At 60.2% G+C, this 14,631-nt stretch overlaps 2 protein-coding genes and 2 long non-coding RNA genes across 4 annotated transcripts in view; 2 read left to right on the forward strand and 2 right to left on the reverse strand.

The window, feature by feature from the left end:
- LOC125934830 (uncharacterized) overlaps positions 1-1,050 on the reverse strand; it is a 1,835-nt gene extending 785 nt beyond the window's left edge. Inside the window, exon 1 of the long non-coding RNA XR_007461536.1 lies at positions 778-1,050. This is a non-coding gene — a long non-coding RNA (uncharacterized LOC125934830). The remainder of the gene's footprint in view (positions 1-777) is intronic.
- TRIM17 (tripartite motif containing 17) overlaps positions 1-3,633 on the forward strand; it is a 6,834-nt gene extending 3,201 nt beyond the window's left edge. The window contains exons 3-6 of the mRNA XM_049648370.1: positions 419-649; positions 2,451-2,473; positions 2,564-2,664; positions 2,909-3,633. Of these exons, the coding sequence (XP_049504327.1) occupies positions 419-649; positions 2,451-2,473; positions 2,564-2,664; positions 2,909-3,456 (903 nt within the window). The 3' untranslated portion in view covers positions 3,457-3,633. The remainder of the gene's footprint in view (positions 1-418; positions 650-2,450; positions 2,474-2,563; positions 2,665-2,908) is intronic.
- Positions 3,622-4,747, reverse strand: LOC125934827 (uncharacterized). The gene is made up of 3 exons (XR_007461532.1): positions 4,660-4,747; positions 4,098-4,443; positions 3,622-3,956 (listed from the first exon to the last, which is right to left on the reverse strand). It is a non-coding gene; the product is annotated as an uncharacterized LOC125934827 (long non-coding RNA).
- On the forward strand, positions 4,472-12,763 carry TRIM11 (tripartite motif containing 11). The gene is made up of 6 exons (XM_049648359.1): positions 4,472-5,040; positions 7,706-7,801; positions 8,019-8,249; positions 10,612-10,634; positions 10,723-10,823; positions 11,344-12,763. The coding sequence occupies exons 1-6, from the start codon at positions 4,633-4,635 to the stop codon at positions 11,889-11,891; spliced, it is 1,407 nt and encodes a 468-aa protein (XP_049504316.1). The 5' UTR covers positions 4,472-4,632; the 3' UTR covers positions 11,892-12,763.
- The last annotated feature ends 1,868 nt before the right edge of the window (positions 12,764-14,631 follow it).

Below are 14,631 nucleotides of genomic sequence, written 5' to 3' on the forward strand. Positions count from 1 at the left end.
GTGCCATGTGTTCTTCCCCAGGACCCCCTCACGTCCTTCTCTGGGGTAGGGGCACTGGGCAGATGCCAGGGCATAAGGGCCTCTGACCCCACACTCTGCATTGTGTGGATGCAAACACATACCCGGAGCTCAGGATTCCTACTAGAATCAGGATCCAGAACACACGCCCAGCCCAGGCCGGCCGCCTTGGAGATGCAGGGACGCTTGGGTGCCGCTGCTTGGGGCTCAGCAGGTGACCCCACAGAGGGGCTCCCTCCCCTGCTAGGCTAGCTTCTTCTCTGTGGGTCACCAGGACCCTGGGGGGTTACAGCGTCCTAGGAGCTGCCCTCCCATCTGGCTGGCGGGGAAAGGGAGTGGACCCGGGTCCGGGGTCCTTCACACCCGCAATCCCCCCCTCCCCCACCGTCGGCTCCTGCAGGAGAAGGTGAAGGAGCAGAGGCAGCGCATCCTGGTGGAGTTTGAGAAGATGGGCCTCTTCCTCCTGGAGGAGGAACAGCGCCTGCTCCAGGCCCTGAAGACTGAGGACGAAGAGGTGGGAGCCAGGCTGCGGGAGAGCTCTGCCACCCTGGAGCGGCAGGGCCACTCCCTGGAGATGCTGCTGCTCCAGCTGGAGGACAAGAACCAGCACAGCCCACTGCAGATGTTGCAGGTGAGGGGGCGCCCTGCTCTCTGGGGGGAGGAGAGTCCTCAGTACACCTGCTCCCTAGGGGTGTGGCGAGTCCTCAGTGCACCTGCTCCCTGGGGGGGTGGGGGAGAGTCCTCAGTACACCTGCTCACCTGGGGGTGTAGCGAGTCCTCAGTGCACCTGCTCCCTGGGGGGTGGGGGAGAGTCCTCAGTACACCTGCTCATCTGGGGGAGGGGAGACCTCAGGACCCCTGCTCACCTGGGGGGGAGACCTCAGGACCCTTGCTCACCTGGGGAGAAGGGGAGACCTCAGCAACCCTGCTCACCTGGGGGAGTGGAGACTTCAGCACCCCTGCTCCCTGGGGGAGGGGAGTCCCCAGTACACCTGATCCTGGGGGAGGGGAGACCTCAGCACCACTGCTCATATTGGGGGGTGGGGAGACCTCAGTACAGCTGCTTATCTGGGGGGGAGGGGAGACCTAGCACCCCTGCTCACCTGGGGGAGGGGAGACCTCAGTACACCTGCTCACCTGGGGGGGGAGGGAAGACCTCAGTACACCTGCTCACCTGGGGGGGTAGGTGAGACCTCAGCACCCCTGCTCACCTATCTGGGTGGGGGGGACTCATGCCCAGGTGTGGTCAGGTGGTGACTGCAGTAACTAGTACACACAGGGGAAGGCTCTGTCTCAGCTCAGGCTGCCTCACAAAGACCACAGGAGGTGGCTCACACAGTGGACTGTCTCCTGGTCCTGGAGGCAGGAAGTCTGGGATCCAGGCGCAGGCAGGCCTGGTTACTCCCCAGGCCTCTCTCCCCAGTGTTAGGGAATTAGGGTCCAACCCTAGTGACCTCACTTTACCGTAAATCGGCTCTTTAAAGACCCAATCACCAATACGGTCCCCCTCTGAGGTCCTGCGGGCTGGGGCTCCAGTGTGTGAATCTGAAGCCCAGTCAGCCCATAACAGGCTCTTGTCCTGCAGATGTGTGTCCCCTCCCTTCCTAGCCCAGGGAGGTGGCCTGGGGGCGGCTGTCATTAGTGAGGTGATGTGGGGCACAGACACACCAGCCCAGATAGACACCCACGACTTCACAGGCAGGAGGGAGTCATGTGATTGCACCCCAGGATGGCAGTCACGAGAGGCCACAGCTGGCCTTCCAAGGACAGACCGGCCCACCGAGGCCCTGAAAGCAGGGGGTTATGTTGGCCAACAAGTGGGTGATTCACCAACTATGTGGAGGGACGGAATCCACAGCGACAGATAAGATTGCACACACTCCTGTGTGCATGTTTCCACAAGAGAAGCAAATGCCACATGCAGGGAATCCATGCGTCCGTCCTGTTTGCCTGGCTCAGGCCCAGGTTTTTGTCTATTGTCCTGACCTCTGTGGGTTTTGTCCCCAGGTAGGGGCCTGTTCTAGATGACAGGTTATATGGTAAATCAGGCTATGTAGCTCAGAGGAACGTTTTGTCTTCTATAAAAAGCAACCTATCTACAAACTAACATGTGGACCTTTTTGTCACTCACAGTGATGCTGAACTACAAAAGGCACATTGATGGTCACCTGCCCTGTGCCCCCAATTCCACCCATGGGTTCACTGGCACAGCTTCCATGTCCCCAGGCATTATGTGGGGAGAACAGGAGGCCTGGCTGGGCCAGCGCGTAGGATTCCTGTGTGCAGCCAAGACCGGGTTACACTCTGGAAAGTGGGCACAGGGCTGTGGGAAAACATCTTAGCCTTTCTAGCACTACAGACCAGAAACGCAGGCACAACGCCCCAGATTCCTCACGAGGCTTTGCCAATCTCCCTCCTTCTGTGTCTTGCAGGACATGAAGGAGCTCCTGAGCAGGTACGTGGCCAGCTGCAGGGGAGGCACTGATGGGCGCAGGGAGGGCTCCGCGTGGGGTCAGAGGGGACAATGACCCTGTGTCCACTGGAGGAGGAACAGCCTGAGTGTACAGTACCCAGAGGCCACCCCAACTGTGCTGAGGACAGTCTGCAGGGTCCCTGGGCAGATAGAGGTGCTGAAGAGTTTCCAAGGTAAGCAGGGGCCCAGCCGGGGGGACTGTCCTTTATGGGACATTCACACTCTGTACCCTTTCTGTTCCTATGGGGACACACGGTGAGGTGCCCAAATGGCCCCCCAGCTCCCAGCTCCTTAGCACCACCAATATGGACAGTTGTGGGAGGGACCCCAGTGGCCCAGGTGTACAGCTGGACTCAGCCCTGGGGCGTGGTTAGGGAGAGCAGGGATGATTCGCTGCCCCCTTCCCTCCATCTGCAGAGGATGTGGTGCCGGACTCCGCCACCGCCTACCCCTACCTCCTCTTGTACGAGAGCCGCCAGAGGCGCTACCTGAGCACGCCACTGGAGGGCGCGCTCCACAGCAAGGACCGGTTCCTGGCCTACCCCTGCGCCGTGGGCCGGGAGACCTTCTCCTCGGGCAGGCACTATTGGGAGGTGGGCATGAACCTCACCGGTGACGCTCTCTGGGCCCTGGGCGTGTGCAGGGACAATGTGAGCCGGAGGGACAGGGTCCCCAAGTGCCCCGAAAATGGGTTCTGGGTGGTGCAGCTGTGCAAAGGGAAGAAGTACACACCCAGCACATCTGCCCCAACCCCTGTCACGCTGGCCGAGCCCCCCAGCCACATGGGGGTCTTCCTGGACTTCGAGGCGGGGGAGGTGTCCTTCTACAACCTGAAGGACGGGTCCCACCTGCACACCTACGCCCAGCTGCAATTCTCCGGCCCCCTGAAGCCCTTCTTCTGCCTGGGGGCCCCCAAATCAGGCCAGATGGTCATCTCTACAGTGACGCTGTGGGTGAAGGGATAGGGGCACAGGCCGGGGGAAGGGGGGCGCGGGCGTCCCTGGTTTCTCCAGAAGGTGAGGTGGCTCCACTCAGCGCAGGCCACCTGCCAGACATATCTAAGGTGGTGGAGCGCTTGTGAGCCACTGGCTGGCTGCTCTCAAAGCTGAAGTGTAATCGCGATTAAAGCCTTTAAATATCAAGAGACTGTATTCACACATGCGTCATAAAGGCTTTGAAAACCGCTGGGTTTCACAGTGGGCCGATTCTAAGTGGGGACCTCCCGTGCCCGACGCAGCATGGGGTGCTGGTGTTTAGCCCCCACTTCGACACACGCCCACGCAGGGATGCTGCCTGCGCATGGGCTGCTTGTGACTCGCAGAGCAGGGCCCACCTTGTCTTCCAAAACTTCCACGTTTGCACGCACCTTTCGCGGGTGTCATGGGGAAGGGGGGACCATGGGAAGATGACACTTTTCAAACTGCATCGCTGAAACCCTCAGAGCAGTCCAGCCTTGAAGGTGCACCTGCAGGGATCACGGGTCACGGGGGGGAGGGGGGTGGTGGTGGGAGGAGAGTCCTTTCTGGCCCCCGCCCCCGCAGTTTCAGGCGCATTAACCGCCCTACGCCAGGCCGGGCACCCAGAATCCCAGTCGGTGTATGTCTACCTTAAGGCCAGAGTGCCTACAGGCCGAGCCCCTTCCTGCACTGATCCTGATCGTGCCCGGCGCAGGGGCGCACGGGAGACGGCTTGGGGCTCGCCGCCGCGGCCTCAGGCTCCCCTTGTTCTCGAAGTCGCTGTGCTGTGCGGGGAACCCAGCGAACGTGCGAGGCGCCCGCCGGCCCGGGTCCTGCAACGGGTCCTTCCCGGGACGCCAGGAAGAGGTGACCCACAGCCTGGAGCGCACGCGCGCGCGCGCAGACAGCTGAGGCTACGCCACGAGGTCAGCGGGCATGCAGCCTCCAATTCGGTTGGGCCCGCGGGCCGCGTGGCCGGCCTCAGCCAATCGGGAGCTAAAGCGGGTTGTTCCAAAAAAAAAAAAACAAAAAAAAAACAGCTGCTTCCTGCTTCCGCCCTGGCGCCTCTTCCTCCGCGCGTCCCTGGAGCCCCCGCGTCTCCGAGTGCTCCCCGGAGTCTCGGTGACGGAGGCCACACCGCCCGAGCCGGCGAAGAGCGCCGCCCATCTCCGCCCGACCGGCGCCATGGCCGCCCCCGACCTGTCCACCAACCTCCAGGAGGAAGCCACCTGCGCCATCTGCCTTGACTACTTCACCGACCCCGTGATGACCGACTGTGGCCACAACTTCTGCCGCGAGTGCATCCGGCGCTGCTGGGGCCAGCCCGAAGGCCCGTACGCCTGCCCCGAGTGCCGCGAGCTGTCCCCGCAGAGGAACCTGCGGCCCAACCGCCCGCTCGCCAAGATGGCCGAGATGGCGCGGCGCCTGCACCCGCCGTCGCCCGTCCCGCAGGGCGTGTGCGCCGCGCACCGCGAGCCTCTGGCTGCCTTCTGCGGCGACGAGCTGCGCCTGCTGTGCGCCGCCTGTGAGCGCTCGGGGGAGCACTGGACGCACCGCGTGCGCCCGCTGCAGGACGCGGCCGACGACCTCAAGGTGCGCGGCGGGGCCCGGCCGGAGTCGGGGCCCGGGGGTGGGAGCTCGGCCCGGGCGGGATCCCGGGGGTGGTGTGCTCCTGGCTCGGGTGCAGGGAGTGCACGCAGCCGGCTTCACACAGCACCCTCTGGTTGTCGGGGTTACCCTGGCCCGGGTTCTAAGGAGCACGGGATGTGAGTGCAGCAAGCCCACACCAGCATCCTCCTGGCTGGGGGTGCACCCTGGCCGGGTTGTAGGGGTGCGCGTGCAACAATGGAGACTGATACCCTCTTGGGGGGGGGGGGGAGTCTAAGGGTGTGTGTGCAGCCAGTCCCAGACCGGTACCATCCTGGCTGGGGTCTAGGGGAAACAGGGTCTGAGTGCAGCAAGCCTGCACCAGCATCCTTCTGGCCAGTGAGTAGGGGACACAGGGTACCTGTACAGCCGGTCTAGGCTGGCACCTTCCTGGCCGAGGTCTAAGGACAAGGCACAGGGTGTGTGTGCAGCCTGTCCCAGACCTACTGGCTAGGAAACCATTCACCAGTGAGGCACCGGCCTGAAAATCAGGAATGGAGCCCAGAGAAGGAGAAAGCAGGAAGAGAACCTTAGGTTCTCTGCGTAGACAGAAGTGGGCTCAGCCCTCAGAGGGCCATGGGCGAGGCAGGGCTGTGGGGTGGAGATGAGATTTGAGGAATCACTGGGTTGGGATGGGTGGGGACACAGCCATTTCCCTGGGAGGCAGGTGCCAGGGTCCCCGCAGCCCTCAAGCTTTCCGAGTGGGATGCTTGGAGCCACTTGTGCCACCTGACATGGCAAGATCCACCCCGCTTTGTTCTGGAAACGCATTTCCTCAAAATCCAGGCCAGCCCTCGCCCGACTGCTGAGAGCTCGGGGCAGACACCCATGTGCGGTCCTCACTGGGCCTCAGGAGTGTTTGCTCCTGGACCCCAGGTATTGACTACACGGCTGACACCTTGCCAACGTTTGGATTGGTGTGCGTTGTGCTTCATGGCCCAGAGCATCTGCTGGCTTGCTCCAAGGACGTGGTATAGCCACGTGAACCAGTACTTGGCCAGTTTGTCACTGTTCTAGAACGAACAGGACAAACTTGGATCCTGATCTGCATCTGTGGGCTCGTCCTGACGGAGACCCCTGAAGTCTTGCCTTCCACTTTGAGGCACAACACGTGGATGCCCCACCCCTTTTGTCGGTCCAGCAAATGTGCTCTCCTGTCACTGAGCAGAAAGTGACCATGCCGCTCTCCGGAGGCCCCTCTCGGTTAGCCTGATAAAGCCTCTTGGGGCAGCACTTAAACCCCTTCCTATCGTAGGGGAGGGCAAAGCTTTATGTCCAACTTGTTAGGTTCAGTGACTGAGGCTTGCAAATTAAGCTAACAAAGGCAGAGTAACAAGTGAAAAAAAACATAATTTTATTAGCCTTTAAAGAAAAAATTTTTTTAGGGGCGCCTGGGTGGCTCAGTCGGTTAAGCGTCCAACTTCAGCTCAGGTCATGATCTCACAGTTCGTGAGTTCAAGCCCCATGTCGGGCTCTGTGCTGACTGCTCAGAGCCTGGAGCCTGCTTCAGATTCTGTGTCTCCCTCTTTCTCTGACTCTCCCCTGCTCATGCTCTGTCTCTCTCTGTCTCAAAAATAAACATTAAAAAAATTTTTTTTAATTTTTTTTAATGTTTTATTTATTTTTGAGAAAGAGACAGAGGGTGAGCAGGGGAGGGGCAGAGAGAGAGGGAGACACAGATTCCAAAGCAGGCTCCAGGCTCTGAGCTGTCAGCACGGAGCCCAATGCAGGGCTCAAACTCGTGAACCTTGAGATCATGACCTGAGCTGAAGTGTGACGCTTAACCGACTGAGCCACCCAGGGGCCCCATAATTTTATCAGTCTTTTAAATGTTCTATGGCACAAGAGCTTCACAGAGGCAAAATGAAAAACCCTTTTAGATATGGGATTATGTTCTATTTTGACAAAGGGTGATGATAAACTGGGGAGAAGTGGCTAGGCAAAAGAAAGGGAATTAGGGCTTGTAGGGTCAGTAAGTTGTGGGAAAGGAACTAGGGAATATATGGGGGGAACAAGTGATAGGTCAGGGTTATCTGAGTCATAAAGTCCCTTCAGGCACAGTCCTGTCTGACAGACATTGTGATGACTGCCGTCCCCTTCTGGGTACAGACAGGGAGGGCACCCTTGTGGGAAATTTCTGCTCTGCCTTGAGGCAGAAAGGAGGGCAGAGGGCTCTTCCTACATCTCCAGAGAGTCCTTGTGCCAGAGTGGCCCCCTCTGGGCTGGAACCTTCTGACCTCCTTCCCTGTACTAGCAGGTAGCTACCCTTCATGCTAGGGGTGTGCAGCACACCATCTTTACCTGCCCCCAAAGGGCTGTGCCTGGCATTTGCACACCCTGGGGTGCTGGGTCCCACAAAGCACCACCTCCCCGGGCCTCAGTCCATCTAGAAGTTGGAGGGAGAGCGCAGTCAGTTGGAGAGGTGTGGGGCCTGCAGGGAGCCCAGAGCAGGCCTGGAGAAGGAAAGGGGACTGAGTCAGGGGAGGGTGCTGGTGGGGAGGGGACTCGTAGGTTAATTTGAGGCTGTCCCATGTGTCATGCCTGGCCGGGTTGACTGGAGCGGGGATGGGGCCCACCCAGCCAGGGTCACACTGGCCTTACCTTCCCGTAGGGTAAGCTGGAGAAGTCCCTAGAGCATCTGCGGAAGCAAATGGAGGACGCGCTGCTGTTCCAGGCCCAGGCCGAGGAGACCTGTGCCTTGTGGCAGGCAGGTGGCGCGGTGCCCCGAGGTGCCCAAGGTCGGGGGGGGGGGGGGGGGGGGGGGCAGCAGGCAAGCGGGCCCCTGCCTCGTGCTGTGTATGAGGAAGACTCCCTGCGTGTAACCCGCCCAGGAGGGTGAGGCTGGGGACTGGACAGGACGTGGGGGCCCCAGGTGGGGGATGGATGGGGTCCCTGGGCCCTCAGCTGCTCTGTTCACCCTGCAGAAGATGGTGGAGAGCCAGCGGCAGAACGTGCTGGCAGAGTTCGAGAGGCTGCGCCGGCTGCTGGCAGAGGAGGAGCAGCGGCTGCTGCAGAGGCTGGAGGAGGAGGAGCTGGAGGTCCTGCCCCCGCTGCGGGAGAGCGCCGCCCGCCTGGGTCAGCAGAGCGCGCAGCTGGCCGAGCTCATCGCGGAGCTGGAGGGGCGCTGCCAGCTGCCTGCGCTGGGGCTGCTGCAGGTGAGGCACACTGCGCCCCAGGTGTGTGTGTGCCGGCTCTGAGAAGGGATGGGCAGCGCTGTGCCCTGGGGGTGCCTGCGTGGGGGCTCTGGGCAGGGATGGGCTCACGGGGCAGAGGGAGGAAAGCAGAGAAAGCCACAGCCGGATGGGGCAGTCTGCACGCTCAGCTCACCCAGGTGTCACCCACCTGTGAGAGGTGGGGCGGGGGGGGAGGGGGTAGCTGGGACCGGGGATCCACATGTGGCTGCGGGTCCTGCGGAGTGGGTGCAGATCTGGAACTCCTCCCGGAACTGCTCCAGTGCCTGTCCTGTAGCCCTAATGGACCGTGTGACAGGTGGCATCTGGGGTCTGTGGGTCACCAGGCTAGCTCCAGAGGTTCTGGTCCCCTGGACTGCGAAGGGCCGGCGGGAGTCCTGTAGGATTCCTGCGCCAGCCCTGTGGGGGCCCTGAGACTCTGCCTGGCTCTTGGCAGAGGGTGGGAGTGAGGACGCTGTGTGTGTAGCCCTGGGCGTCTCCCACGGGTGGTGACCCTCCTGCGTCTCACTGACAAGGCAGAGGCTCCTGGCTGCCCTCCTGGGGTCTGAACTTGGTCCTTCCGCCCTGCTGAGACACCAGGCAGTTTCAAGCCTGGGAAAGAGGAAGAACCCAAGACCAAGTATCTCGCGGGGATTCAGGCAGAAGTAGGCTGTGGTCAGTGAGGCAGAGTCTGAGCCGCCAGCGAAGGAGGTCAGGGGAAGTGAACCAGGCTGGAGAAGGCAGGGACACCCCAAGTTCTGGAAAGAGGAGGGGTCAGCCCCAGACGTGAGATGATAACCCCAGGTCTGTATGAAACGTGATTTGGGACAATGTGAGATGTCCCAGTGGGTTCACTGGAGGCTCCAGTGGCGCGGGCACTGGGTTCACTGGAGGCTGTGAGTGGGTGGGTGGTCTTGACTGGCCTGCTGCACTCCTGAAAGTGGCCACCTGCCCCCCAGTGCCCCCTGCCTGTTCCCCCACCTGCCCTCCACTGCCTCCCCCAACCTGCTCACATCTCCTGGCCTGGATCTTTAGCTGGCTGGCTAGCTAGAGGGAGGACCCCTGTCCCTTCTATCACCCCCCAGCCCCAGAGCCCCCCTTGCCTGTGCTAGGGGTGGGGTGGGGTCTGCCATGTGGAGGGGCAGGAGAGCAGACCCCAGCAGTACCCTGTGTACTGGTGTGAGGGAGCGAGGTCATGTGCACCTGCACCCTCGGACCTCAGTGTTAGGCGGAGGACTGCTGCATGGGTTCTGGCACCTGGGTGGGTGGGGATGTGCACCCTCATGGACAAGGAAGTGAGGGTTTGGGTGACTTCCAGGAACCCACACCTATGAGTCCCAGCTGTGTGACAGAGTCTGGGGGTCCCAGCTTCCCCCACCAGGCTCACCCTGTAGCCATCCTGGGTCCGCTCAGAGCCTTTTCCTAAAGGGATATATGTGTCTCCAAGGAGCCATGTGGTCTGCATGGAGGCCAGCCCCTTTCCTGGAGCTCAGGGCCCTCCACATGACCCTCAGGGTAGGTAGGGCCTTGCTCTTGCCTCAGGCCTTGTGACAACCAGAACTGCCCCCGTCATTCCCCAGTGCCCCCTGGGTGGGCTGCCCACCCAGCAAAACTACCAAGGACAGGCTGTTTCTGCTTTGCATGCTACCCACACCAGGTTCCTTGTCTCCTCCCTGTATCCTCACATGGTTGTCCCCTGTCTGTGCCCCAGTCCCCTCTTCTGATAAAGACCCCAGTCATGTGGGATCAGGGTCCACCCTAGTGACCTCCTTTTACTCAAACCACCTCTGTAAAGTCCCCATCTCCAAATCCAGTCCCGTTCTGAGGCCCTGGGGGTTAGGCCTCCAACATTTGGATTCGAGGGACACAGTCAATCCCTCATGCTGAGTACAATGCTTGTGTGTGTCATTATGGGAGAGAGGAATGTCCAAGTGGAGAGGCCTCACCTGGAAGGTGGGTGTGAGTCTGGGACCTGTGGGAGGGCAGGCAGCAGACAGCCAGGTACCCTTGAGCCCTGGAGGCCAGGACCCCGCCCATGTGTCCCACCACCCAGGGGTGCTGGGGGCTTTGGGTGGGCAAGCAAGTAGCCAGTGCCCTGCATCCTCTAAGCACATGGGGGGTGTGAGGCCAGGTCTGCAGGGTGGCTGAGCCCAGGGTCTTTCCAGGGTCCCCATGTCCAAGCTGCACTTGGGACAGCCCACCGCTGGTTCCTGATCACTGGTGTATGAGTGTGTGAGTGAGTGTGAGACGGGGGGCAGAGCTGGGTCTTGGGGGACACTGGTGGCCGGGGCGTGGGGGGGCCCAGGGTCAGGGGACAGGCGCTGACTGGCGTGTGTCTCTCCCACAGGACATCAGGGACACCTTGCGCAGGTAGGAGCCCCGGCCTCTCCCCGGGGAAGGTGGGCGGGGTGCAGGGCAGGGCTGCCATGGGAGGTGACACATGCTCTGCCCCCTCCAGGGTCCAGGACGTGAAGCTGCAGCCGCCTGAGGTGGTGCCCATGGAGATGAGGACGGTGTGCAGGGTCCCGGGGCTGGTGGAGGCCCTGCGGAAGTTCCGAGGTGGGTACCCTTGTGGCCCAGAGGACGCACTGGTCCTGAGCTCCTGCAGGCATGCAGGGTGGGTCTGTTCCTGTGGTGGACCAGTTCACAGAGACCTGGAGGGTTCAGGTACCAGACAGCAGCTAAGGGAGGGCCAGTCTGGCTGCTGGCCTGGGCATGTAGGAAGAGCAGAGGTCAGACCACCGCCGGGGTGGACAGGTCCACCCGCACGGACCCCAGCTGTGGGGAGTCCAGGATGCGAGTAGGCTGGACACTCCTCCCTTGCCCCAGGAACTGGAGGAGTGGCTGCAGGAAACCCTTGGGGTTTCACAGGTCCTCTGAAGGAGGGTGCATCGCGAGGGAGCCTGGACCTCCTTCTGGAACATTCCGAATTGCAATGGCAGGTGGTTAGGTGATAGCTTTCAGGGAGAGAGGCAACATGGGGCGTGGCCAGTGCACAGCCAGCTCCCACAGAGGTCCACAGGGGCGCACAGGCAGGGCTGCCCACTTGCTCCCCCAGTGACCTCCACTCCATCTGCAGGGGATGTGACCCTGGATCCTGACACCGCCAACCCCGAGCTGGTCCTGTCAGAGGACAGGAGGAGCGTGCGGCGGGGGGACCTGCGGCAGGCGCTGCCCGACAGTCCTGAGCGCTTCGACCCCGGGCCCTGTGTGCTGGGCCGGGAGGCCCTCACATCGGGTCGTCATTACTGGGAGGTGGAGGTGGGGGAGCGGGCCAGCTGGGCGCTGGGCGTCTGCAGGGAGACAGCCAACCGCAAGGAGAAGGGCGAGCTGTTTGCCGGCAATGGCTTCTGGATCCTGGTGTTCCTGGGCAGCTACTACAACTCGTCTGAGCGCGCCTTCGCCCCACTGCGCAACCCGCCACGGCGCGTGGGCATCTTTCTGGACTACGAGGCTGGGCACCTGTCCTTCTACAGCGCCACTGATGGCTCCCTCTTGTATGCCTTCCCTGAGACCCCGTTCTCGGGGACCCTGCGGGCCCTTTTCTCACCTCTGTCCAGCAGCCCCACGCCCATGACCATCTGCAGGCTGAAAGGTGGGCCCGGGGACGTGCTGGCTCCCCAGTGACGGGGGAGCCCCGTGGCTCCTCACCCTGGCTCCGGGGATCAGGGACTTCTGGCTACACAGGACCCTGGGTGGGTAGTGCTGTCCTCTGAGCCAGGGAGGTACACACGGTGCCGTGCACAGATGTGCGCACAGCGGAACTGAAGTGTGCTCGCTCCTGCAAGCGTGCGCTGGCATGTGCGGGGCCAGCTGCAATCTTTCCTGGGGCCACGGCACTGAGACATCTCCAGTCACCAGCTCTGGTTTCGGAGCCCTACAGAGGTCTGGGGAGAGGCACCACGGCCTGTGGGACATTCTCCGGCTGAAGCCTGAGCCCCCGACGGCCCCGGAGCTGCCGGCAGGAGGCCACTCCAAGCCTGCCACCCTGTGTCCAGGTCCCGTCCACTACAAGGCAGGGCAGAATGGGCTTCGGAACAGCCAGGTACCGGGTGGTATGCGGAGGTGGCCAGAGGAAGCTGGGAGCGCAGGTCAGGGGGCCAAGTGACCACGCCACTCCCCCAAATGCAGACCACTTGGGTCTTCTGGAAAATGCCCTTCCCTGGCTCCCGGTCAGGTGCAGCAGAGGTTAGGGCCCCTGAGGTGAGCAGGCACAGGAGCCTACAGTCTCCCCTGGGCTGAGAACCACCAGCTAGACAGTCACCCTCTCGCTGGTCCCAGAACTCTGTGTACCCGGTCCCTAGGCATCCCTGCCCTGCCTGGGGAAGGCTAGGCTCAGAGAGCCCCCTCCCTTTCCTCCTAACAGTCTGGGATTTGTCTTTGCTTTGTTCAGACTCTTGGTCACCCTGCTTAAAGGTGTGCTGCAAATTCTTTGTACCCTAGATTTTATTTATTGTAAGGACCGATGTCACAGCAAATAAATTAACTGTTGTCTGTAATCTGCTGTCTGCAGTTGTGGAGGTGAGGAAATGCACCAGTGAGGGGGATGGCCCCGGGAGGGTGACACATAGGCAGGACCCCCAAGGGCGAAGTCAGGGGCACAAGTCACCCCCATGGGCACAGCAGACTCCCAACCGCGTTCTCCTGTGTGTTCATCTCATGCACCTGCCTCAGGAACATTTTTCTTGTTTTGTTTTGTTTTTCCAGATACCCAGAAAGTGCACAGTAGCTAAGTGCTCCATTTATTTGGTTATGCATTCTCCCATTTTTTGACTTTTTGCTATTGTTACTTTTCTATTTATGTTTATTTTGAGAGAGAGTGTGCGTGCACAAGTGCGGGAAGGGCAGAGCGAGAGAATCCCAAGGAGGCCCATGCTGTGAACACAGAGCCTTATATGGGCTCGATCCCACAAACCACGAGATCATGACCTGAGCCACCATCAAGAGTCGTGTGCTTAGCGGCCTAAGCCCCCCCAGGTGCTCCTTGGCTATTGTTATAAATGTATACCACTTTGAACATCCTGGACAGTTCCCTCACGTTACATACCAATGGGCGAGTATTTTCTCAGTATAGCGGGGGTCTGGCAGTGTTTTCTACCTCTTCCCAAGTGACTTCCTGCTGCGTCACTCCTGCTTGAGGATCAGGGAATACTGGGTGCTCCCACCTGCAGCAAGATTGGCCCTACGGTTTGGGACTTGGCACAGTGGCCATCGGGAATGCAGCCGGCAGCATGACAGCCTCATGGGCAGGAGAGTGGACAAGCACCAAGCCACACCCAGGACACCAGGACAGATGCTCTGGCCATGGCTTTAGGAGGGCACTGGGTGCTGGTGTAAGGGTGGAGACCTCATTTATCCTCTGCTCCTCTGACGGCTTCACTGAGAACCCTGTAGTAAAAGATTAACAAGAGAAAAACAGGTTTTCAACACAGAGACTGATAGGAGATATCTATGGAAAATGAGTAACTCAGACCAGCAGCTTAGGTAGTTTAGGGGCGGCTGGTGGCTCAGTCGATTAAGCGTCCCACTTCACCTCAGGTCATGATCTCTCAATCCATGAGTCCGAGCCCCTCATCGGGTTCTGTGCTGACAGCTCAGAGCCTGGACCCTGCTTCAGATTCTGTGTCTCCCTCTCTCTCTGTCCCTCCCCTGCTCACACTCTTGAGTCTCTCTACCTCTAAAAAATAACAGGGGCGCCTGGGTGGCGCAGTCGGTTAAGCGTCCGACTTCAGCCAGGTCACGATCTCGCGGTCTGTGAGTTCGAGCCCCGCGTCGGGCTCTGGGCTGATGGCTCGGAGCCTGGAGCCTGTTTCCGATTCTGTGTCTCCCTCTCTCTCTGCCCCTCCCCCGTTCATGCTCTGTCTCTCTCTGTCCCAAAAATAAATAAAAAACGTTGAAAAAAAAATTAAAAAAAAAATAATAAAAATAAAAAATAACATTTTAAAAAAACACAGTTTGAAAGTATGACTTTGTGCAGACGTCACAGGACACAGGAAGTGGCATCAAGCTTCAAGGTGCCACGGGAAGGTAAACTGAAAAGGCTAGTTAGTGGGATCATGTGGATAGCCCTCCCGCCTTGCCACATTCAGGTGACGGTCTAGAGCTCTCTCCTGTGACCAGTAGTCCTTCCTGGCATGGAGGACAAATGGACACCTACATTTGAGTCCCACTTTTAGGGACATGAGGGGTACAGAGCTCATCTGCCTCCATCTCAAAATAATCCTAATGCCAAAGTGTGATATTTTCAGGTAGCGTATTCTGGTACCCTTCACCAGGCGAAACAACAGCAAGCTTCAGTGATGCCCATTCACAAGCACACACCCTAAATTCACCACCTTTCCACCTGGTCTCCCTGCTTGACTCCAGT

The sequence above is a fragment of the Panthera uncia genome (genome assembly GCF_023721935.1).
Source record: "Panthera uncia isolate 11264 chromosome A1 unlocalized genomic scaffold, Puncia_PCG_1.0 HiC_scaffold_17, whole genome shotgun sequence".
Classification (NCBI taxonomy): Eukaryota; Metazoa; Chordata; class Mammalia; order Carnivora; family Felidae; genus Panthera; species Panthera uncia.